Below are 25,611 nucleotides of genomic sequence, written 5' to 3'. Positions count from 1 at the left end.
GAGTGGGATTACAAGGTCATATGGTAGCTGTATTTTCAGTTTCTTAAGGAACTTCCATACTGTTCTGCATAGTGGCTATACCAATTTACAGTCAGTGTGTAAGAGAGAGTTCCGTTCTTTCTGTTCCCTCTCTGGTAATTATTGTTTGTAAATTTTTTTGATGACACCCATTTTGACTATGGAAAGGTGATATCCCATTGTAGTTTTGATTTATATTTCTCTAATAATTAGTGATGTTGAGCATCTTTTCATGGGCCTCTTTGCCACCTGTATGTCTTCTTTGAGTTATGTCTCTTTAGGTCTTCCACTGGATATTTTTTTGATATTGAGCTCCATAAGCTGTTTGTATATTTTGGAGATTAATCCTTTAACTATTGTTTCATTTGCAAACATTTTCTCCCATTCTAAGTGTTGTCTTTTTATCTTGTTCATGATTTTCTATGCTGTGCAAAAGGTTTTACATTTAATTAGTTCCCAATTGTCTATTTTTGTTTTCATTTTCATTATTTCAGGAGGTGGGTCAAAAAAAGATCTTGCTCTGGTTTATGTCAAAGAGTGTTTTCTCTATGTTTACCTCTAAGAGTTTTATAGAGTCCAATCTTAATTTATGTCTTTAATCCATTTTGAGCTTATTTTTGTGCATGGTGTTAGGTAGTGTTCTAATTTCATCATTTTACATGTTGCTGTCCAGATTTCCCAGCACCACTTACTCCAGAGGCTGTCTTTTCTCTATTGTATATTCTTGTCACCTTTGTCATAGATTAGGTGACCATAGGCGTATGGGTTTATCTTTGGGCTTTCTATCCTGTACCATCAGTTTATATTTCTGTTTTTGTGCCAGTATCATACAGCTTTGATTACTGCAGCTTTTCAGCATAGTTTGAAGACAGGGAAGCTGATTTGTTCAGCTCCATTTTTCTTTTTCAAGATTACTTTGACTATTCTGGGTCTTTTGTGTTTCCATGTAAATTATTAATTTTTTTTTGTTCTAATTCTGTGAAGAATGCCATTGGTAGTTTGATAGGAATTGCATAGATTCTGTAGATTGCTTTGTGTATTATATTCATTCTTCCGATTCAAGAACACTGTATTTTTTTCATCTGTTTGTGTTCTCTTTGGTTTCTTTCATCTGTGTTTTATAGTTTTCTGAGTACAGGTCTTTTGCTTCCTTAGGTAGATATATCCCTGAAAGTGAAAAGTGAGGTGTTAGTCCCTCAGTCATGTCCATGGACTGTAGTCTGCCAGGCTCCTCTCTCCATGAAATTCTCCAAGCAAGAATATATTCATTCCTTTCTCCATGGGGTTTTCCTGACCCAGAGATTGAATCTAGGTCTCCTGCAGTGCCAGCAGAGTCTTTATCATCTGAACCACCAGGGAAGCCCTAGCTTCATCCCATTACAACAACAAAAAACATAAGATTTATTTCTAGGTATTTTTTGTTGTTGTTGCAATGGGAAATAGAATTTTTTTTCTCTTTTGTTGTTAGTGTGTTGGAATGCAAGAGATTTCTGCGGTTTAATTTTGTATAGTGCAACTTTATCAAATTCACTGGTTGGGGCCAGTAGATTTTTGGTAGAATCTTTGGGATTTTCTATGTATAGTAACATATTGTCTGCAAACATGATGGTTTTGCGTCTTCCTTTCCAATTTGTATTCCTTTCATTTATTTTACTACTCTGATTGCTGTGGTGAGGACTTACAAAACTGTATTGAATAAGAGTAATAAGAGTGGTCATCCGTGTCTTGTTCCTAATCTTAGGGGAAATGCTTTCTGTTTTTCACAATTGAGTATGATACTTACTGTCAGTTTGTTGTATATGGCTTTTATTATGTTAAGGGATGTTCCCTCTATGCCCATTTTCTGGATAATTTTTATTATAAATGGGTGTTGAATGTTTAAAGCTTTTCCTGCATCTATTATGATTATCATATGATGTTTTATTCTTTATTTGGTAATATGCTGTATCACATTGATTGATTTGTGTATATTGAAGAATTCTTGCATTTCTGGGACAAATCCAACTTGATCATGGTGTGTAATCCTTTTAATGTGTTGTTGGATTCTATTTACTAGTATTTTGTTGAGGATTTTTGGCTCCATGTTCATCACTGATATTGGTCTATAATTTTCTTTTTTTCTAATATCCTCATCTGATTTTGGTAACAGGGTGATGGTGGCCTTGTAGAATGAATTTGGGAGTGTTCCTCCCTCTGCAGTTTTCTGGAAGAGTTTTAGAAGGATCAGTGTTAACTCTTCTCTAAATGTTTGATAGAATTCACCTTTGAAGCCATCTGGTCTTGCAATTTTGTTTGTTGGAAGATTTTTTATTTACAATTTCAATTTCATTACTTGTAATTAGTCTGTTTACATTTTCTGATTCTTTCTGAGTCAGTCTTGGAAGGTTGTACTTTTCGGAGAATTTGTCCATTTCTTTCAGGTTATCCATTTTATTGGTGTATCATTGCTTATGGTAGTCTCTTATGATCCTTTGTATTTCTACAGTGTCAGTTGTAATTTCTCCTTATTTATTTCTAATTTTATTAGTTTGTGTCCTCTCTCTTTTTTTTTTTTCTCGAGGATTTGGGCTAAAGTTCTATCATTTATCTTCTCAAAGAGCCAACTTTTGCCTTTATTGGTCTTTGCTATTCTTCTTTTTTATTTCATTTATTTCTGCTCTAATATTTACGCTTTAATTCTATTGACTTTGGGTTTTGTTTATTCTTTTTTCTGTAGTTGATAATTTAGGCGTAATGTTAGATTGTTTATTTGAGACTTTTTTGTTTCTTGAGGTGACAGTGAATGGCTATAAACTACTTTTAGAACTGCTTCTGAGGCATCCAGTAGGTTTTGATTCATTGTGTTTTCTTTACCATTTGTTTCTATATATTTACCGTTTCTTTAATTTTTGTAGTGATCACTTGGTTATTTAGCAGCACACTTTTTAGTTTCCATGTTTTTTTTTTTTAACAACTTTTTTTCCTATGTTTGAATTCTAGCCTCGTAGCATTATGGTTCAGAGATGGCAATGGCACCCCACTCCAGTACTCTTGCCTGGAAAATCCCATGGACAGAGGAGCCTGGTGGGCTGCAGTCCATGGCGTCGCTAAGAGTCGGACACAACTGAGCAACTTCACTTTCACTTTTCACGTTCCTGTATTGGAGAAGGAAATGGCAACCCACTCCCGTGTTCTTGCTTGGAGAATCCCAGGGACAGGGGAGCCTGGTGGGCTGCCATCTATGGGGTCACACAGAGTCAGACATGACTGAATCGACTTAGCAACAGTAGCAGCATTATGGTTGGAAAATATACTTGATAATCTTCAATTTCCTTAATTTTTCCTAGGCTTGATATGTGACCCAAAATTTATTCTATCCTGGAGCATGTTCCATGTGTACTTGAGAAGAAAGTGTATTTTGCCACTTTTGGGTGGAATAACTTATAAATATCACTTGAATCTGTTTGGTCTGTTGTGTCATTTGATGCTTGTGTTTCCTTATTTATTTTCTGTCTGGATATCTGTTGATTGGTGTAAGTGGGATATTAAAGCCCTCCACTATTTTCGTGTTAAAGGCCAATTTTACTTTGATGATTGTTATCATTTCCTTAAGTATTGAGGTGCTTTTATGTTAATTACATAAATAGCTACAATTGTTACATATTCTTGAATTAATCCCTAGATTGTTGTGTAGTACCATTTCTTATCCATTGAAACAGTTTTTATTTTAAAGTACGTTTTGGCTGATATGAGAATTGTTACTCCAATTTTCTTTTGATTTCCATTTGCGTAGAATATCTTTTTCCATCACCTCACTTTCAGTCTGAATGTGTCCCTAGATCTTAAGTAGATCTCTGGTAGGCAGCATATCCCCTTCATGAATCTCAGCTTTGTTGCTATGAAGGGTCTTTGTAGCTCAGTGAAATGAATCAAGGTAAATAGATGTGGCCAAGCAGGAGATGGTAAGATTGAACATAAACATGTTAGGAATCGATGAACTAAAATGGATGGGAATGGGAGAATTTAAATCAGATGACCATTATATCTACTACTGCAGGCAAGAATCCCTTAGAAGAAATGGAGTAGCCTTCATAATCAACAAGAGTCTGAAATGCAGTGCTTGTTTGTAATCTCAAAAATGAGAGTAATCTCGGTTCAATTCCAAGGCAAATCATTCAACATCACAATAATCCAAGTCTGTGTCCTAACCACTGATATCAAAGAAGCTGAAGTTGCCCAGGTCTTTGAAGACCTACAACACCTTCTAGAACTAATATCAAGAAGCGATGTCCTTTCCATCATAGGGGACTGGAATGCTAAAGTAGGGAGTCAAGAGATCCTTGAAGTAACAGGCAAGTTTGGCCTTGGCGTACAAAATTAAGCAGGACAAAGGCTAACAGAGTTTACTCAAGAGAATATGCTGGTCATAGCAAATACCCTTTTCTAACAACTGAAGAGGTGACTCTATACATGGACATCACCAGATGGTCAATACCCAAATCAGACTGATTATGTTCTTTGCAGACAAAGATGAATAAGCTTTATACAATCTGTAAAAACAAAGTCCTGAGATGACTTTGGCTTAGATCATGAGCTCCCTATTTCAAAATCCAAGCTTAAATTGAAGAATGTAGGAAAACCCACTAGGCCATTCAGGTATGATCTAAATCAAACCCCTTATGATTATACAGTGAAAGTGACAAATAGATTCAAGAGATTAGATCACGTAGACAGAGTGCCTAAAGCACTGTGGTCAGAAGTGTATAACATTGTATAGGAAGCAGTGGCCAAAACCATCTGAAAGAAAAAAAATACAAGAAAGCAAAGGTGTTGTCTGAGGAGGTTTACGAATAGCTGAAGAAAGAAGAGAAGAGAAAGGCAAGAGAGAAAGGGAAAGATATATCCAGCTGAGTGCAGAGTTCCAGAGAATAGCAAGGGGAGATAAAAACACTTTCTTAAATGAACAATGCAAAGAAATAGACAAAAACAATGGACTGGAAAATACTAGAAATATTTTCAAGAAAATTGGAGATACCAAGGGAATATTTCTTGCAAGTATGGGCATGATAAAGGACAGAAACGGTAAGGACCTAACAGAAGCAAAAGAGATTAAGAAGAGGTGACAAGAATACATAGTAAGACTACACAAGGAAAGTCTTAACGTCCTGGATAACCACAATGATGTGGTCACTCACCTAGAGCCAGCCATGCTGGAGTATGAAGTCAAGTGGGCCTTAGGAAGCATTACTGTGAACAAAGCTAGTGGAAGTGGTGGAATTCCAGCTAAGGTATTTAAAGTCCTAAAATATGATGTTGTTAAAGTGCTGCACTCAATATGCCAGCAAGTTTGGAAAACTCAGCAGTGGCCACAGAACTGGAGACGGTTAGTTTTCATTTCAATCCCAAAGAAGGGCAATGCCAAAGAATGTTCAAACTGCTATACAATTGCACCTATTTCACATACTAGACGGTTATGCTCAAAATCCTTCAGTTAGGCTTCAGCATTACATGAACTGAGAACTTCTGGATGTCCTAGCTGGATTTAGGAAGGGCAGAGGAACCAGAGATCAGATTGCCAACATTCGTTAGATCATGGGGAAAGCAAAAGGGTTCCAGAAAAACATCTACTGCTGTTTCATTGACTGTACACAAGTCTTTGTGTGGATCACAACAAACTGTGGGAAATTCTTAAAGTGATAGAAATACCCAACCACCTTACCTGTCTCCCGAGAAACCTATATGCAGTCAAGAAGAAACAGTTAAAACCGAACATAGAACAATTGACTGGTTCAAAATTGGGAGAGGACTATGACAAGGCCGTGTATTGTCACCCTGCTTATTTAACTTATATGCAGAGACCATCATGCAAAATTCTGTGCTGGATGAATCACAAGCTGGAATCAAGGTTGCTGGGAGAACAACCTCAGATATGTGGATGATACCACTCTAATGGCAGAAAATGAAGAACTGAAGAGTCTCTTGATGAGTGTGAAAGAGGAGAATGAAAAAGCTGAAATTCAACATTAAAAATACTAAGATCATGGCATCCAGTCCCATCACTTTATGGCAAATAAAAGGGGAAAAAGTGGAAGCAGTGGGAGATTTTATTTTGTTGGGCTCCAAAATCACTGTTTATGGTGACTGCAGCCATGAAATTAAAAGATGCTTGTTCCTTTGAAGGAAAGCTCTGACAACCTAGACAGCATATTAAAAAGCAGAGACATCACTTTTCCATCAAAAGTCTGTCTAGTCAAAGCTATTGTTTTTCCAATAGTCATGTATGGATGTGAGAATTGGACCTTAAAAAGATTGCATACTGAAGGATTGATATGTTCAAATTGTGGTGCTGGAGAAGACTCTTGAGAATACCTTGGACTACATGGAGACCAAACCAGTAAAAACTAAATTAAATCAACCCTGAATATTCTTTGGAAGCTGAAGTTCCCAAACTTTTGCCACCTGATGCAAAGAGCCAGCTAATTGGAAAATACTGTGATGCTGGGAAAGATTAAAGGCAAAAGGAAAATGGGATGGCAGAGGATGAGAAGGTTAGTAAGCATCACTGACTCAATGCACATGGATTTGCCCAAGTTCTGGAAGATATTGGAAGATAGGAATGTCTGGTGCGCTGCTTTCCACGTAGTCACAAAGAGGTGGACATGACTTAATGACTGAACAACAACAACATTTTGTTGACAAATGTTCGTATAGTCAAAGCTTTGGTTTTTCTGATAGTCATGTAAGTTGTGAGAACTGGTCCTTAAAGAAGATTGAGTGCCAAAGAATTGATGCTTTCAAATTGTGGAAAAGACTCTTGAGAGTCATTTAGGGATACTGGCATGCTATAATACATGGAATGGCAAAAAGCTGGACATGACTTAATGATTGACCACTAACAACAAGAAGGCAGCATATACACAGGTCTTGCTTTTCTGTCTATTCAGCCAGTCTGTTTCTGTTGGTTGGGGCTTTTTAAATTTTTTAAAAATTTTTAAAATTAATTAAATTTTTTTTTTCACTTTACAGTTAAGGTAATTATGATGTGTATGTTCCTATTGCCACTTTCTTAATTGTTTTGGGTTTGTTTTTGTGGGTTATTTGCTTCTGTTGTGTTTCCTTCCTAGAGAAGTTTCTGTAGTATTTGTTGTAAAGCTGGTTTGCTGATGCTGAATTCTCTTTACTTTTGCTTGTCTGTAAAGTTTTTTATTTCTCCATCAAATCTGAGTGAGATCATTGCTGGGTAGAGCAATCTTGATTGTAGATTTTTCCCTTTCCTCACTTTAAATTTATTCTGCCACTCCCTTCTGGCCTCCAGGGTTTTTTTTCTGAAAAGTCAGCTGATAGCCTTATGGGGATTCCCTTGTATTTGTTTTTTGCTTTTCCCTTCATGCTTTTAATATTTTTCCTTTGCATTTGGTTTTTGTTAGCTTGATAAATATATGTCTTGTGTTTCTCCTAGTGTTTCTCCTGTATGGGACTCTATGTACTTCCTGTTCTTTGGTGGTATTTCCTGTCCCATATTAGTAAACTATAATCTCTTCAAATATTGTCTCCAGCCCTTTTCCTTCTTTTTCTGTACCTCTATAATTCAAATGTTGCTGTGTTTAGTATCGTTGCAGAATTCTGAGATTGTTCTCAATTCTTTACATTCTTTTTTCTTTTTCTTGCTCCTCGGCCATTATTTACATCATTCTATCTTCCAGCTCAGTTATTGGCTCTTCTACCTCAGTTATTCTGTCCTTGATTCCTTCTAGAGTGTTTTTAATTTCAGTTATTGAGTGGTTTGTCACTGTTTGTTTTTTTCTTTAGTTCTTCCAGATCCTTGTTAAATGCTTCTTGCAGTTTATCCATTTTATTTTGAAGGTTTTTACTTGAACTTTACTTTATTTTGAACTTGTTTGCTATCATTACTCTAGATACTTTTTGAGATAGATTTCCTATTTCCTATTCATTTATTTGGTATTGTAGGCTTTTACCTTGCTTTTCCATCTGTAACAGATTTTTTTTGTTGCCTCTTCGGTTTTTGATGGGAGGGACTGTATTCCCCAAGTGTTTGACCCCAGGTTTCCAGCAATGGGATGTGCAGGCTGTTGGGTAGAGCTGGGTCTTGGTGTTGAGATATGGACCTCTGGGATACTTCACTTTGATTCATATTTCCCGGAGCTTGACTTCATCTGTTACTCCAGTACTTTGGACTAATGTCTCCTACAATAGGAGCTCAAGCCTGATATCTGGCCTGTGAGCTGGGATCCTGCTAGGTGCAGAGTGCAGCAACACCAACAATAACAAAAGAAACAACAATAATAAAGAAGACAAAAATAAAATACATTTAGAAAACTAACAAATGTATTAGAAAAAAATCAAGAAACTATATGAAACAAGCAGTGGAGGATAAAACTGAACTCCAATAGCAAAGAAGAAAGAGCATAGTAGTATTTAAAAAAATAAAAGGGAGCAGAACAATAACAAAGAATAAAAAATAAAATGTATTCAGAAAACTAGCAGATAAATTAGAAAAAATAAGATTACTTATGAAACAACCACTGAAGGGTGAAAGTAAACTCCACTAGCAAAAAATAAACCCCTCCCACCAAAAGAAAAGAAGGAAGAAAAAACCTTGTCTTTGAGGGCTGGGGTTTAGGTGGGGAAGGGTTTAGGTGGGGAAGGGTTTAGGTGATGACTGGATTTAGGTGGTGTCAGAGTCTTGGTTCTCATTCCATGCCCCAGAAGAGGCCCTGGGTGAAGATAGGTGGTGAACTCTGGCTCAGCCTAGTCAGTGGGGCCTTCAGGATGCCTCTGGCTTCAGGGCATGGAGGGCCAGGTCTGGGGCCTCAGGAGGCTCCTCAGGGCCAAGGGGTGGGGAAATACCTGGCAGTTTCCCTGCTCCTTGAACCCAGAGGGACCATCCTCCAGCTGACTTGGAGGGACCAGGCTCAGGGCCTCAAAAGGCTTCCCAGGGATAATTGGGTAGGGGAACATAAGTGAGTGTTCTCCCCAGTTCTCCTACTCTGAGGGTCTTTCCTCCTCCCCACTGATCTGGAAGCAAGCATGCCTCTTCTGATGCTTGAACCACTGCCCTTCACTCCTTCAGCCACCTCTCACCTGTGCCAGGCCTGTTGAGCCTCCACTTCTCTCCCTGCCCCTTGCTCCCCCCTACATCCTACCTGGTTGCTCAGGGGTTCCTCCCATCTACCTGATTGTTTGAGGTCCCCCACCAGAGTTTGGTGAGTGTCCTAGATGTGAGGAGATAGGAACTTCCTGTCTTCTCTCTCTGCCATCTTGGTTTTACCTCCAGGAGTTTTTAAATCTCAGTTTCAATTTTGGTTTTTGTGATTGGTCTGTTTATAGTTTGTTTTTCTTCTTAATTCAATCTTGGGAGACTACCTTTCTAAGAATTTGTCAGTTTCTTCCAGGTTTTCCATTTTATTAGCATACAGTTTCTTGTAGTAGTTTCTTATGATCCTTTGTATTTCTATGGTGTTGGTTGTAACTTTTTTTTTTTTTCATTTTTCATTTTAGTGATTTGAATTCCTTTCCCTTTTTTTCTTGATAAGTCAGGCTAAAGGTTTATCACTTTTGTTTATGTTTTCAAAGAACCAGCTTTTAGTTTCATTGATCTTTGCTATTGTTTCCTTTGTCTCTGTTTGATTTGTTTCTGTTCTGATCTTTATGTTTTCTTTCCTTCTACTAATTTTAGATTTTATTTGTTCTTTCTCCAGTTGTTTTTGGGGTAAGGTTAGATTGTTTATTTGAGATTTTCCTTGTTTCTTGAGGTGAGGTTTTATTGCTGTAAACTTCCCTTTAAAAAGTGATTTTGCTGCATTCCATAGGTTTCAGATTATTGTACTTTCATTTTCATTTGTCTGTAGTAATTTTTTGATTTCCTGTTTGATTTCTTCAGTGATATATTGGTTTTTAGTAGCATATTTTAGCCTCCATTCATTTGTATTTCTATAGTTTTTTCTCATAGTTTATTTCTAATCTCATAGTATTGTGATCAGAAAAGATGCTTGATATGATCTCAATTTTCTTAAATTTACATAGGCTGGCCTTGTGGTCAATCTTGGAGAATATTCTATGTGCACTTGAGAAGAATGTGCACTGTGCTACTTTTGGATGGAATGCTCTATAAATCTGATCTAATGTGTTATTTAAGGCTATGTTTCTTTCTTAATTTTCTGTCTGGGAGATCTGTTGACAAAGATGGGGGTGTTAAAGTTCCCCACTGTTGTTAGATTACTGTTGATTTCTCCCTTTGTGGTTATTAGTATTTGTTTTACATATTGAGACTGAGGTGCTACTCTGATGGGTGCATAAGTGTTGACAATTGTTATGCCTTCTTCCTGGATTAATCTTTTGATCATCATATAGTGTCCATCCTTGCCTCTTGTTATATTCTTATTTTAAAGTTTATTTTGTCTAATATGAGAATTGCTACTCTAGTTTTCTTTTGATTTCCAGGTGCATGGAATATCTTTTTCCATCCCTCCACTTTCAGTCTATATGTGTCCCTAAGTCTGAGGTGGGTTTCCTGACTAGAGGAGTTCCTTTAACATTTGTTGTAAAGCTGATTTGGTGATGCTGAATTCTCTTAACTTTTGCTTGTCTTTAAAGTTTTTGCTTTCTCCTCAAATCTGAATGACAGCCTCACTGGGTAGATTATTTTTGGGTCTATGTTCTTTCACTTTAAATATATTGTGCCATTCCTTTCTGCCTTGCTGAGTTTATGCTGAGAAATCAGCTGATAACTTTATGGGAATTTCCCTATATGTTATCTGTTGTTTTTCTTAATATTTTATCTATTTTTGCTCTTAATATTTTATCTTTAATTTTTGTCAATTTGATTACTAGGTTTCTTGGCCTGTTCCTGTTTGTTTTTATTCTGCCTAGGACTCAGTGAGCTTCTTGGACTGTGTTGACTGTTTTTTCCCTGTGTTATGGACATTTTTGCTGTATTTCTTGAAATATTGGCTCAGGTCTTTTCTCTTTCTCTTCTCCTTCTTGGACCCTTATAATACAAAATTTGGTGTGTTTAATGTTGTCTCAAAGATCTCTAGATTCTCTCCATTCTTTTTTTCTTTATTCTGTTTTGTGGCAGAGATTTATACCATTCTGTCTTCCAGGTCACTTATCCATTCTTCTGCGTCATTAATTCTACTATTGATTCCTTCTAGTTTTATTTTTAAAATTTTTTTTCAGTTTGTGTATTATCCATCCCTGGTTGTTTATAATTCTTCTAAATGCTTATTAAGCATTTCTTGCATTTTCTCAATCTTTCCCTCCATTCTTTTTCAGAGATGCTGGATCATCTTTACTGTCATTATTCTGAATTCTTTTTCTGGAAGGTTGCCTATCTCCTCTTCATTTAGTTATTTTTCTGGTGTTTTGCCTTATTCCTTCATCTGGGACATAATCTTTTGCTTTTTGATTTTCTTTAACTTTCTTTTATTGTGGTTTTTGTTCTGGAGTCTGCAGGATTGTAGTTCTTCTTGGTTCTTTTGTCTTACCTTTAGTGGATGCAATTATCTCAGAGGCTTGTGCAAGCTTCTTGATGAGAGGAACTGTCTCTTTGCCTTTTAGAGTCCGTTTTTCTGCTTTCAAGTTCCTTTAGCCATATGAAAATGGAGAGCATCTGTGATCACTAACACTTAAATTTAACATGTATTTACTCATAGGTATTGTTCCTCTTTATGAAACATAGTTGTAACTCCATGAAAAGGAGTGTGTTTCTTCCAGTTTAAGGGATATTGAGAGTAAATGCTGGCAAATATATTTTACATGTTTCTGGGGGAGGTGGAGGTGCTTTTCCTAATCTTTTTCTCCAAAATTTTGAACTTTTTATTTTGTATTGGGATATGGCTGATTAACAGTGTTATGGTACTTTCAGGTGAACAGTGAAGGGACTCAGTCATACACATACATGCATCCATTCTCCACCAAACGCCACTCTCATCCAGGCTGGCACATAACATTGAACAGAATTCCGTGTGCTATACATTAGGTCTTTGTTGGTTATCTGGTAAATATAGCAGTGTGTACTTGACCTTCCCAAAGTCCCTAACTATCCCTTCCCTCTGGCAACTATAAGTGTGTTTCCTGTCTGTGAGTCTCTTTCTGTTTTGTAAGTTCATTTTGTATCATTTCCTTTTAGATTACACATATAATGGATGTCATGTGATATTTCTCCTCTGTCTGACATGCTTCACTCAGTATGATGCTGTAGGTCCATCCATGTTGCTGCAGATGGAATTATTTCATTCTTTTTAATGTCTGAGTAATATTCCGTTAAATGTATATACCACTTCTTTATCCATTACTCTCATTATGTCTCTAGTGGACATTTAGGTTTCTTCCATGTCTTGGATATTGTCAACAGTGGTGTAATGAACGTTGGAGTGCATGTATCCTTTTGGATCATGTTTTTATCCAGATATATGCCCAGGAGTGGGATTGCAGGGTCATATGTTAGCGCTACTTTTAGTTTTTAAGGAGTCTCCTTGCTGTCCTCCATAGAGACTGTATAAATTTACATTCCCATCAACAGTGTAGGAAGGTTTCCTTCTCTGCACACCCTATCCAGCATTTGTTGTTTGTGAGTTTTTTTGATGATAGCCATTCTAACTGGTGTGAGGTAGTATCTTATTGTAGTTTTAATTTGCATTTCTCTAATAATTAGTGTGAAAGCCACTCAGTCATGTCTGACTCTTTGTGAACCTGTGAACTGTAGTCTGCCAGGGTCCCCTGTCCATGGAATTCTCCAGGCAAGTATACTGTAGTGGGTGGCCATTCAGTTCTATTGGTTGGGGTTTTTCCAACCCAGGAATTGAAACCAGGTCTCCCACATTGCAGGCAGATTCTTTACCATCTGCATCAACAGGGAAGCCCTAATAACAAATGATGTTGAACATCTTTTCATGTGCCTATTGACCATATGTATGTCTTCTGGAAAAATGTCTATTCAGGTCTTCTGCTCATTTTTTGAATGGGTTGTTTGCTTTGATGCTGATAAGCATCATAAGCTGTTCGTAAATTTTGGAGACCTGTCCCTTATTGGTCAAATAATTTGCAAATATTTTCTCCCAATCTGTGGGTTGTCTTTTTGCTTTGTTTATTGTTTCCTTTACTGTGCAAAAGCTTTTGAGTTTAAGTAGGTCCTCTTTGTTTATTTTTGCTTTTATTTCCATTATTCTGGGAGGTGGATCGAAAAAGATATAGTTGTGAGTTTTGTTAGAGAGTGTTCTACCTACGTTTTCCCTCTAGGAGTTTAATAGTGTCTGGTCTCACATTTAGGTCTTTAATCCATTTTGAGCTTATTTTTGTGTATGGGGTTAAGGAATGATCTAATTTCATTTTTTTGCACGTGCTTGTCCAATTTTCCCAGCACCGTTTGTTGAAGAGACTGTCTTTCCAACATTGTGTAGTCTTGCCTCCTTTGTCATAGAATAATTGACCATAGGTACATGGGCTTATTTCTGGGCTTTCTATCCTGTCCTATTGATTTGTATATTTATTTTTGTGCTAGGACCATACTGCTTTGATAATTGTAGTATAGTCTGAATTTGGGAAACCTGATTCCTCCAGCTCTGTTTTTCTTTTTCAGGATTGCTTTGAATATTCTGGGTATTTTGTGTCCCCATACAAATTTTGAGATTTTTTTTTGTTGTTGTTCTGAAAGTGAAAGTGTTAGTTGCTAAGTTGTGTTCTACTCTTTGCAATCCCATGGACTTTAGCCCACCAGGCTCCTCTGTCCATGAAATTCTCCAAGCAAAAATACTGGATACTATTGGTATTGTCAGGATTGCACTAAATCTGTAGATTGCCATGGGTAGTATAGGCATTTTGACAATATTGATTATTCTAATCCAAAAACATGATATATCTTTCCATCTGTTTATGACTTCTTCAGTTTCTTTCATCAGCATCTTACAGTTTTTGGAGTACAAGTCTTTTGTCTGATTAGGTCGGTTTATTCCTAGATATTTTATTCTTTTTGATGTAGTGGTAAATGGAATTGCTTCTTGAATGCCTCTTTCTGATCTTTTGTTGTTAGTCTATAGAACTGCAACTGATTTCTGTGTGTTAATTTTGTAACCTACAGCTTTACCAAATTCATTGATGAGTTCTAGTAGTTTTCTGGTAGCATCTTCAGGATCTTCTATGTATACTAAAATGTCATCCGCAAACAGTGACAGTTTAACTTTTTCTTTTCTAATCTGTATTCCTCTTCTTTTTCTTCTCTCATTGCTGTAGCTAGGACTTCCAAAACTATGTTGAATAAAAGGGGTGAGGTTGGATATCCTTAACTTGTTCCTGATATTAGAGGGATTGCTTTCAGCTTTTCACCATTGAGTATGTAGGTGTAGGCTAGCTGTAGATTTGTTGTATATAGCCTTTATTATGTTGGGGTTTATGCCCTCAATCCGATTTCTGGAGAGTTGTCATAAATGGGTGCTGTTTTGTCAAAAGCTTTTTATGCATTGTTGAGATGATCATATGGTTTTTATTCTTCAGTTTGTTAATGGGTGTATTACATGGATTAGCTTGTGGATGTTGAAATATTCTTGCATCCCTGGGTTGAATCCCACTTGATCATGGTGTATGATCTTTTAAATGTACTGTTGAATATGAATTGCTAGTATTTTGTTGAGGATTTTTGCATCTATGTTCATCAGTTTTATTGGCCTGTAAATTTTTTTTTGTGGTGTCTTTGTTTGGTTTTGGCATCAGGATGATGGTGGCCTCATAAAATAAGTTGGCAAGCTTTCCTTCCACTGCAGGTTTTTTGGAATGATTTCAGAAGAGTCAGTGTTCCCTCTTATCTAAATATTTGATAAAATTTGCCTGTGAAGCCGTCAGGTCCTGGAATTTTGTTTTGGGGGAGGTTTTTAATCACAGTTTCAATTTCAGTGCTTGTGATTGGTCTGTTCATATTTTCTGTTTCTTCCTGGTTCAGTCTAAGGAGACAATATATTTCTAAGAATTGCTTATTTCTTTCAGGTTGTCCATTTTATTGGCATACAGTTGTTCATAGTAGTCTCTTGTAATCTTTTGTATTGATATGGAGTCAATTGTAACCTCTCCGTTTTTATTTCCAATTTTACTGTTTGTGTCCTCTCCCTTTTTTTCTTAATGAATCTAACTAAAGGTTTATCAATTTTATTTTTTCAAAGAACCAGCTTTTAGTTTCATTGATATTATGATTGTTTACTTTGTCTCTATTTCATTTATTTTCTCTGATCTTTATGATTTCTTTCCTTCTGCTGATTTTAAATTTTATTTTTGTTCTTTCTCTAATTGTTTCAGATTTAAGGTTAGGTTGTTTATTTGAAATTTTTCTTGTTTCTTGCCATAAGATTGTATTGCTATAAACTTCCCTCTCAGTACTACTTTGACTGCATCTGATAAGTTTTGGATGTTATGCTTTCATTTTCTTTTTTCTCTAGGGATTTTAAAATTCTTATTTGATTTCTTCAGTGATCCAATGGTTGTTTAGTAGTGTTTCATTTAGTCAGAATGTGTTTGTGTTTAATCTTAGAGTTTTTTTTTTTTTAGTGTATTTCTAATCTCATAGTATTGTGATCAGAAAAAATGCTTGATATGATTTCAGTTTTCTTAAAATTGCATAGGCTAGCCTTACGGCCCAGCATGTGGTCAGTCCTGGAGAATGTTCCATGTGCACTTGAGAGGAATGTGTAGTCTTCTGCTTTTGGATGGAACGTTCTATACATATCAACTAAGTCCAACTTGTCTAAAGTGTCACTTAAGGCCTGTGTTTCGTTATTGATTTTCTGCCTGGATGATCAGTCCATTCAGGAATGTGGGGTATTAAAGTCTTTCACTGGTACTGTGTTACTGTTGATTTCTACCTTTATGTTTGTTTGTATTTCCTTGCATTTTGAGGTGCTCCTATGTTGGGTGGATGCATATTTAGAATTGTTATAGCTTCTCTTGAATTGAACCTTTGATCATTATATAGTGTTCTTTGTCTCTTATAACAGTTTTTGTTTTAAAGTCTATTTTGTCTGGTGTGAATATTGCTACTTTAGCCTTCTTATGATTTATATTTACATGAAATACCTTCTCCCATACTGTTATTTTTAGTCTATAAGTGTCCATAGGTCTGAGGTGGTTCTCTGGTAGACAACATATATACGGGTCTTGTTTTTATATCCATCCAGCCAATCTATATCTTTTGGCTGGTGCATTTAATCCATTTATGTTTAAGGAAATTATTGATATGTATGATCCTATTACAATTTTGTCAATTGTTTTGGGTTTATTGTTTGTAGAACTTTTTCTTCTTTTGTGTTTACTGCGTAGAGAAGTTCCTTTAGCATTTATTGTAAAACTGTTTTAGTGGTGCTGAATTAATTTTTGTATGTCTGCAAAGCTTTTATTTCTCCATCAAATCTTATTAAGAGTCTTACTTGGTAGAGTAGTCTTGGTTGTAGTTTCTTCCCTTTCATCACTTGGAGTATATCATGCCATTCCCTTCTGGCTTGTAGACTTTCCTTTGAGAAATCAGCTTGAGGTAACCACCTGGGATTTCTCTTGTGTGTTATTTGTCTTTTTCTCTTGTTACTTTTAATACTCTGTCTTTATTTAATTTTTGTCACTTTGATTACTATGTGTTTTTCTGTGTTCCTCGGGTCTTTCCTGCCTGGAACTCTCTGCCCTTCCTTGAACTGGTTAACTATTTCTTTTCTCAAGTTGGGGGAGTTTTCAACTATTATCTCTTCAATTATTTTCTCACGTTCTTTCTCTCTATCTTCTCCTCTGGGAACTTTATAATGTGAATGTTGGTGTGTTTAATGTCCTAGAGTTCTCTTAGGCTGTCTTCATTTCTTTTCACACTCTTTTTATATATTCTGTTTTGTAGCAGTGATTTCCACCATTCTGTTCTCCAGATCCATTATCCATTATTCTGCTTCAGTTATTCTGCTTTTGATTCCTTGAATGGAGAAGGCAATGGCACCCCACTCCAGTACTCTTGCCTGGCAAATCCCATGGACAGAAGAGCCTGGTGGGCTGCAGCCCATGGGGTCACTAGGAGTCAGACACGACTGAGCGACTTCACTTTCACTTTTGGCTTTCATGCATTGGAGAAGGAAATGGCAACCCATTCCAGTGTTCTTGCCTGAAGAATCCCAGGGACGAGGGAGCCTGGTGGGCTGCCGTCTATGGGGTCACACAGAGTCGGACACGACTAAAGCAACTTAGCAGTAGCAGCAGTGTTGAAGAAAGTAGGGAAAACCACTATACCATTCAGGTATGATGTAAATCAAATCCCTTATGATTATACAGTGGAAATGAGAAATAGATTTAAGGGACTAGATCTGATAGACAGAGTGCCTGATGAACTATGGACAGAGGTTCGTGACATTGTACAGGAGACAGGGATCAAGACCATCCCCGTGGAAAAGAAATGCAAAAAGCAAAATAGCTGCCTGAGGAGGCCTTATAAATAGCTGTGAAAAGAAGAGAAGTGAAAAGCAAAGGAGAAAAGGAAAGATATTCCCATTTGAATGCAGCATTCCAAAGAATAGCAAGGCGAGATAAGAAAGCCTTCCTCAGCGATCAGTGCAAAGAAATAGAGGAAAACAATAGAATGGGAAAGATGAGAGATCTCTTTAAGAAAATTAGAGATACCAAGGGAACATTTCATGTAAAGATGGGCTTGATAAAAGACAGAAATGGTATGGACCTAACAGAAGCAGGAGATATTAAGAAGAGGTGGCAAGAATACAAAGAACTGTACAAAAAAGAGCTTCACGACCCAGAAAATCATGATGGCGTGATCACTCACCTAGAGCCAGACATCCTGGAATGTGAAGTCAAGCAGGCCTTAGAAAGCATCACTACTAACAAAACTAGTAGAGGTGATGGATTTCCAGTGGAGCTGTTTCAAATCCTGAAAGATAATGCTGTGAAAGTACTGCACTCAATATGCCAGCAAATTTGGAAAACTCAGCAGTTGCCACAAGACTGGAAAAGGTCAGTTTTTATTCCAGTCCCAAAGAAAGGCAATGCCAAAGAATGCTCAAACTACCACACAATTGCACTCATCTTACATGCTAGTAAAGTAATGCTCAAAATTCTCCAAGCCAGGCTTCAGCAATACGTGAACCGTGAACTTCCAGACGTTCAAGCTGGTTTTAGAAAAGGCAGAGGAACCAGAGATCAAATTGCCAACATCCACTGGATCATGGAAAAAGCAAGGGAATTCCAGAAAAACATCTCTTTCTGCTTTATTGACTATGCCAGAGCCTTTGACTGTGTGGATCACAATAAACTGTGGAAAATTCTGAGAGAGATGGGAATACCAGACCACCTGACCTGTCTCTTGAGAAACCTATATGCAGGTCAGAAAGCAACAGTTAGAACTGGACATGGAACAACAGACTGGTTCCAAATAGGAAAAAGAGTGCGTCAAGGCTGTATATTGTCACCCTGCTTATTTAACTTATATGTAGAGTACATCATGAGAAACACTGGGTGGAAGAAGCACAAGCTGGAATCAAGATTGCCTGGGAAATATCAATAACATCAGATATGCAGATGACACCACCCTTATGGCAGAAAGTGAAGAGGAACTCAAAAGCCTCTTGATGAAAGTGAAAGTGGAGAGTAAAAAAGTTGGCTAAAGCTCAACATTCAGAAAACCAAGATCCTGGCATCTGATCCCATCACTTCATGGGAAATAGATGGGGAAACAATGGAAATAATGTCAGACTTTATTTTTTGGGGGCTCCAAGATCACTGGAGATGGTCACTGCGGCCATGAAATTACAAGACGTTTGCTCTTTGGGAGGAAAGTTATGTCCAACCTAGACAGCATATTAAAAAGAAGACGTATTACTTTGCCAACAAATGTCCATCTAGTCAAGGCTATTGTTTTTCCAGTGGTCATGTATGGATGTGAGAGTTGGACTGTGAAGAAAGCTTTAGCGCTGAAGAATTGATGCTTTTGAACTCTGGTGTTGGAGAAGACTCTTGAGAGTCCCTCGGGCTGCAAGTAGATCCAAGCAGTCCATCCTAAAGGAGATCAGTCCTGGATGTTCATTGGAAGGACTGATGCTAAAGCTGAAACTCCAATACTTTGACCACTTCATGCGAAGAGTTGACTCATTGGAAAAGACCATGATGCTGAGAAGGATTGGGGGCAGGAGGAGAAGGGGACGACAGAGGATGAGATGGCTGAATGGCATCACCGACTTGATGGACATGAGTTTGAATAGACTCCGGGAGTTGGTGATGAACAGGGAGGCCTGGCGTGCTGTGATTCATGGGGTTGCAAAGAGTCAGAAACAACTGAGCGACTGAACCAAACTGAACTGAAGTTATTGTTTATCTCTCTTTCTTTGTTCTTTAGAAATGTTTGGTAAACATTTTTTTGCATATTCTCCACTCTTTTATAGAGATCCTAGATCATGTTCACTATCTTTAATCTGAATAGTTTTTCTGGTAAGTTGCCCATCTCCACTTCATTTAGTTTTTTTTTTCTGGGGATTTATCTTTTTCCTTCATCTGGGACATAATTCTATTTCTTTTCATTTTGGTTGGCTTTCTGTGATGTGGTATTAGTTCTTCAGACTGTGGGCTTGTCGTTCTTGTTTCTTCTGTCTGCCCTCTGGTGGATGAGGATAAAAGGCTTGTGCAAACTTCCTGATGGAGGGTTGGGTGTGGGGAAAACAGGGTCATTCTTTGGTGGGCAGGGCCTTGGTCAATAAAGCTTTAATCCTATTGTCTTCTGATAGGTGGGTTTAGTTAGTTGTTTGATCTGAGGCCACCCAGTTCTGGATTCTGGAGGCTTTATGGTAGGGCTAATGGCAACCTCCATGAGGACTTATAACATGATGCATCTCCCAGGACTGCTGCTACCAGTACCCCTGTCCCCAGGGCAGGCCACTTTTGACCCATGCTTCTGTAGGAGGTCCTCCACAGGTTGATCTGACTCAGTCTCCAGTTGTGTCACTGTTCCTTTCCCCTGGGTCCTAGTGCACACAGGGTTTTGTTTGTGCCCTCCAAGAGTAAAGTTTCTATTTCCCCCGGTGCAAGTCCTGTAATCAAATCCCACTAGTCTTCAAAGTCAGATTCCCTGATGATTCCCAGTCTGTTTGCCAGATCCCCAGGCTGGGAAGCCTGATATGAGGCATAGGACCTTCACAACAGTGGGAGAACTTCCTTGATATTATTGTTCTTGAGATTGCTGGTGACTAACTTGGCAAACATAGGGTTTGATTTTATTGTGTTTGCATTCCTTCTACCATCTGATTGTGGCTTCCTCTTTAACTTTGGATATGGAATATCTTTGTGTGTGTGTGGGTTCCAGCATTCTCCTGTCAATGTTTGTTAAACAGCTATTTTGGTGCTCTTGCAGAAGAAGATGAGCACACATCCTTCTATTCCACTGTCTTGAACCAATCTCCCTCCCTAATTTCTGAAATTGTGCTTTGCCTAAAGCTAGTCTACGCAGCTGAAGTAATTCAGTTTTTAGGTGCCTTGGATCAGGATGAGGGATCAAAGTGGATAACAGAGAGTAGGAATTAGCCATTTTCTTTTTAATTTTTAGTTCAGTCTCTAACTGGTAACCTTCCTATCCTTCTTTTTCTCTGTTTTGATATTCTGCCTTTGGATCTGTGCTATTTATCAGAGCTCTAGGATTGTATAATCTAGCTTCTCAACGAATTTTTAAAATACCAGTAGCCCATAGGAACTCTCTAAGGCTTTTTTAGTCTGTGAGACCTAGGCTTGAATGCAGTGAGCAGCTGTTCAAAGGATCAGACAGATGGAGGACTGGGAGGGAATAGCTGATGGAGGCTCTTGTTAGGAAGTAAAATAACCTCTCAGTACTTCAGTGACTTTATCTTTAAACATTTCTTCTATGCCTTAACTTATTCATTCACTTATTCATTTATTTATTCATAGACATCATTCAAGTTGGGAGAATAACTGCTTAAATAATTTATTCATGCAGTGTAATAAATCTTCACTTCTTTTAATCTCCACTGTCACCATCGTCTCTGAGAGAGAGGTTCCACCCTGTTAATAGTTTTCTGGTTTCTACTCCTCTAGTTTCTGATTGAGCATGTCTGAAAGTGAAAGTGTTAGTCACTCAGTCGTGTCTGACTCTTTGTGACTCCATGGATGGCAGCCCACCGGGTCCCCTGTCCATGGAATTCTTCAGGCAAGAATACTGGAGTAGGTTGCCATTTCCTTCTCCAGGGGATCTTTCTGATTCAGGGATCGAATCCAGTGTTCTCACATTGCAGGCAGATTCTTTACCATCTGAGCCACCAGGGAAGCCCTGGGGCTCAAGAATTGATATTTCTAAGGAGTTCCCAGATATTATGATGCAGCTGGTTCAGGGATCATGTTTTGAATCCATTAAAAACCATACAATAATGTACTGTCATAGAATAAAATCTGAGCTCTTCCTGTGATCTGGGCCTCTGCTTACCCCTCTGATTTCATAGTTTTCTACTTTTCACATTTCAGTCTGCTCCAGCCATTTCCAGCCTTCTGTTTGTTTCTCTACTATGCCAAGTTTGCTTAGCCTCAAGGCTTTTGCACATACAGTTTCATATTCCTGAAATGCTCTATCCTCAAATGTTTGCATGGATTATTCTTTATACAGGTAAGTCTGTGTTTAAATCTTATATCCTGAGGAAGAAATGACAGTCAATCTGAAGTAGTCCTCAATCTCTACCCCAAGGATTTTCTACTACATTATTCTATATTATCTCTTTTTATAGTGCTTATCATTAGCTTATATTATCTTAATTATCCCTTTATTTTGTTACTTGTTTACTTCTGTTATATGTAATTGTATCTTTGTAAATGCTTGGTATGTAGGAGGAACTAACAGTTTTTGTTGGGGAGTGGAAGGGGAGAAGTGTGAATAAATGAATAAGTTGTACCTTAATGGTATGTACACAGAGGTATGTATATAGTGGATTGTTGTTTTTTAGTCACTCAGTCATGTCTGACTCTTTATGACCCCATGGACTGCAGCACACCAGGCTTCCCTGTCCTCCACTTTCTCCTGGAGTTTTCTCAAACTCAGGTCCATTGAGTTGATGATGCCATCCAACAATCTCATTCTCTCTTGCTGCCTTTTCCTACCCTCAGTCTTTCTCAGAATCAGGGTCTTTTCTAATGAGTCAACTCTTCTCTTCCCTTGAATAAAGATTAAGCTACAGTAATTTCTGTAGAATATTAGAAGTAAAAGTAAGGGTGAGTTAACCCTAATTATTCTAACTTTAGTGATATTACTTAATATCATATCAATATCATAAGTTTGTCATGGTCAGATTTTGTGGCTGTACATTATTTTATCTAAAAAGTCATCTAGCTTCCTTTTGATGTATTTACATAGACAATGTATCTTACTGAACAAAAACAATAAGTTAAATAAAAGATAATATTTACTGAGTGCTCTCTGTTTTTGGAGTAATATACGGGGTGCTTTATTGGCTTCCCAGGTGGCTCAGTGGTAACAAATCCACCTGCCAATGCAGGAAGCACAGGTTCAATCCCTGGGCTGGTTTAATCCCTGGGTTGGGAAGATCCCTTGGAGGAAGAAATGGCAACCCAATCCAGTATTCTTGCCTGGATAATCCCATGGACAGAGGAACCTGGCGGGCTACAGTCCAAAGGATCACAAAGAGTTGGACATGACTAAGCACACACAAATGGGGTATTGTATTTTGTATTTTATTTAATACTAACAATCTAATTCATAGGATCATTGTATTAAGTTCATTTTTAAAAAATTTTTTATTTTTACTTTATTTTACTTCACAATACTGTATTGGTTTTGCCATTTTTTTTAAGATGAGGAAATCGAGATTTTGAGAATAAATATTTTTTTTAAAGTCACTCATTAAAATAGTAGAGTTTGATTTAAAAATCAACCTGTATTTGTCTGCATTTAATGACTGTGCTCCCCATTCCACCTTTTACTGAGTAATTCCTGCATTCTAGAAACTGTAGTAAGCATTTTGCTTAACTGGTTTACTGGACTCTAATCTTAGTGAGGTGTACAAACATTAAGCCCTTTTATCTTTTCTCTCCAATCATTTCAAACATGCTAGAATAAGTCCTCTTTGATACTAGATTGGGAGAAAATTGCTCTGTTTTCCAAGTAATTTCAGGGAATATGAAGTCCACTCCAGACCAAATCAAATCTTCAGTCTCATATCCTATCTAATTCTCTGTCCCTCTTTGCCTGGGTCAGTCCTTGGCCTGAGAAACTTGGAATCCAATGTAGAGGTATGTCATGTATTATTAAATCCTCTGCTTTAGGCCAATCTTTTCTGATTCCTTTTCTCTTCTGATGTGTTATATCGTACTTAGTCACTCAGTCATGTCTGACTCTTTCCTTTGTCCATGGGATTTTCCAGGCAAGAATACTGGAGTGGGTTGCCAGATCCCCTCCAGGGGATATTCCATATCCAGGGATCAAACATGTGTCTCCTGTATTCTTTAACACTGAACCACCTGGAAAGGCATGAATAAAATGGAAAATAGTAGAACCTTTGTTTATTTCACTGGTGGTTGTAATAATCCCCTCTTGGCTGTGATGCCCTCAGCGAGATATGTAGATAGGCTCTGCCTTTACTGCTTCAGATTCCCTGGTTCTTGGCTCTGTGGATTTCATTCCACAGTCTTGCTAGTGGTATTCCTGCCCCTGGCTGCAGCTTCTAGAATGGGAAAACAATAAGGATGGGACACCCCCAGCTCACCTTTCTTTAGTGATATTTCCCTAACTCTTGAGAAACTCGTATTTTTTTACCTTATCAAATGGTAGGACTGTAGGCCAGTCCCAGTTTGGTTTGATTTTCCCTGGATAAGTCTCTCTGGTATCGTCTTCTTCTGTTCAGATATATCAGGATGTTCAGAAATTCCATCATGTCAGCAGATCTTTATTTATTTATTTATTTTTTTGTCAGCAGATATTTAATGAGGAATGAGATACTTAACCCTCAGTCTCTGTCAGAGTGGATCCCTCTTTCACCAACTGGGTTTCTGCAGGGAACATTCTCCTTCTCTCTTTTACTTGTGCTTGTATGAGGGTGTAATGGGGAGAACAGCTGTGCTTTCCTAATTATTTTAACTCATTCTTCTGATTATTTTCTTTCAAATTGTTCCTATTCCTTTGCTTTTGTATGCTGGTGATGAGGTGGTAGTGACATTTAGTCACTTCTTAATTTCTGAAGATGATGTCTGTTCTTTTTGGCTAATCTTTTGGAACATTAGGGCATTTGACCCTGACCACTATTGTCCGCAGCTTTGGTGCCTTAGCTTTAATTCAAAGGAAACTGGAAAAGTTTCAGTCAACGCAGGCATTTTATCTTTCAGTCCTCATAAGAAACTTAGGAGTTACCTCCATTTTATAAGGAGGAAAATTAGACTAACAAAGATTATATAAGTTGCCCAAAGTCTCACAGATAAAGGTAAAACTGTGATTCAAATTCTGTCAGAGCCCAAACACTTTGTTTGCTTGTTATCCCTGCACCATACTTCTATCTTCTTGACTGTGGTAGAAGTTAAGATGTGTTTACTTTCAACTCAGTTAGTGCCAATGCAAATTATCACGGTTAATTATTCTTTTTTCAGGAAAATTCATTGTAGAAACAAATTGCCAGTGTCTGCGGAGGACTCAAGCAAAGAAACATTAGCTATACAATCTGATATATTTTCGGGTTCTCACCATTTTTTTTTACATGTTGTTTTCTTATTAATAATTGCTTCCAGGTCCACAGGTCCACATTCCTTATGCTGATATTACTGGTGGGTTATGCCAGATATTATGTTTTAAAGCTTCAGTGATTTTGAAATATTATCAAGCCAAGAGTATAAATTACGTATGCTTGTGTGTATGTATAGGAATGCATTTGCAGAGGTTTTGAAAAATTTCTCCGTATGCTAATTTTGTTTTCTTCTTAGTTATAGGGATACAGAAAAGAATTTCTACAATATCTCTAACAGATGCTCCTATGCAGACCATTCCAACAAAGAGGACATTGAAGAGGTCTCAGGAATTCTTCAGTGTACTGCTAATGTACTCGGTATAGTAACTATGTATTTATAAGATTGAGAGAGAATGAGTGAGGGGAGGAGAGGAAAGGAAAAGAGTGTTTCAGTTTCACTAAAGAGAGATTTGAAGACTCTGGTGAACTGAGACCAAGACCTTGTCTTTAAGTGATTTAATTTCAATACTTCTGATGATGTTTAAATGAAAATTACCTGCATGCCATTTACTCAGAGATTGGAAAATATTATATTAAAAACACATTCCAGGTATACTTTTCTAGATATTCATATGTTAGTATTATTAGCCTCTTGTAATCCATATTTCTCTGGCTCTAACTCTCAGTTGAAACTGGAGATCTTCCTCTTTTCTCAAAGCCTTTGCTTTATTCTCATTTATTTCACTATTTCTGGAAAGCCTGGTTGGTGCTGGAGGGTGGTTCACATGTACTCATAGTAGGCTCTGCAACTCAAAGGCAGTAAAGCAGGTCATCTATGGAAGTCTCTGTGTCCTACTTGTTGAGGAGTGTCTATCTTGAAAATACTAATATTTATGACAGAGAGCTGTTTTTAGAAGTT

General features: G+C 37.5%; 1 protein-coding gene across 1 annotated transcript in view; it reads left to right on the top strand.

Moving 5' to 3' along the window:
- Positions 1-25,611, top strand: part of GUCY1A2 (guanylate cyclase 1 soluble subunit alpha 2) — a 462,235-nt gene that overhangs the window by 62,072 nt on the left and 374,552 nt on the right. The window contains exon 3 of the mRNA XM_018059849.1: positions 24,949-25,070. Within this exon, the coding sequence (XP_017915338.1) occupies positions 24,949-25,070 (122 nt within the window). The remainder of the gene's footprint in view (positions 1-24,948; positions 25,071-25,611) is intronic.

Source organism: Capra hircus, chromosome 15, assembly GCF_001704415.2.
Source record: "Capra hircus breed San Clemente chromosome 15, ASM170441v1, whole genome shotgun sequence".
Lineage (NCBI taxonomy): Eukaryota > Metazoa > Chordata > Mammalia > Artiodactyla > Bovidae > Capra > Capra hircus.
This window is presented reverse-complemented; position numbering and strand designations above follow the sequence as displayed.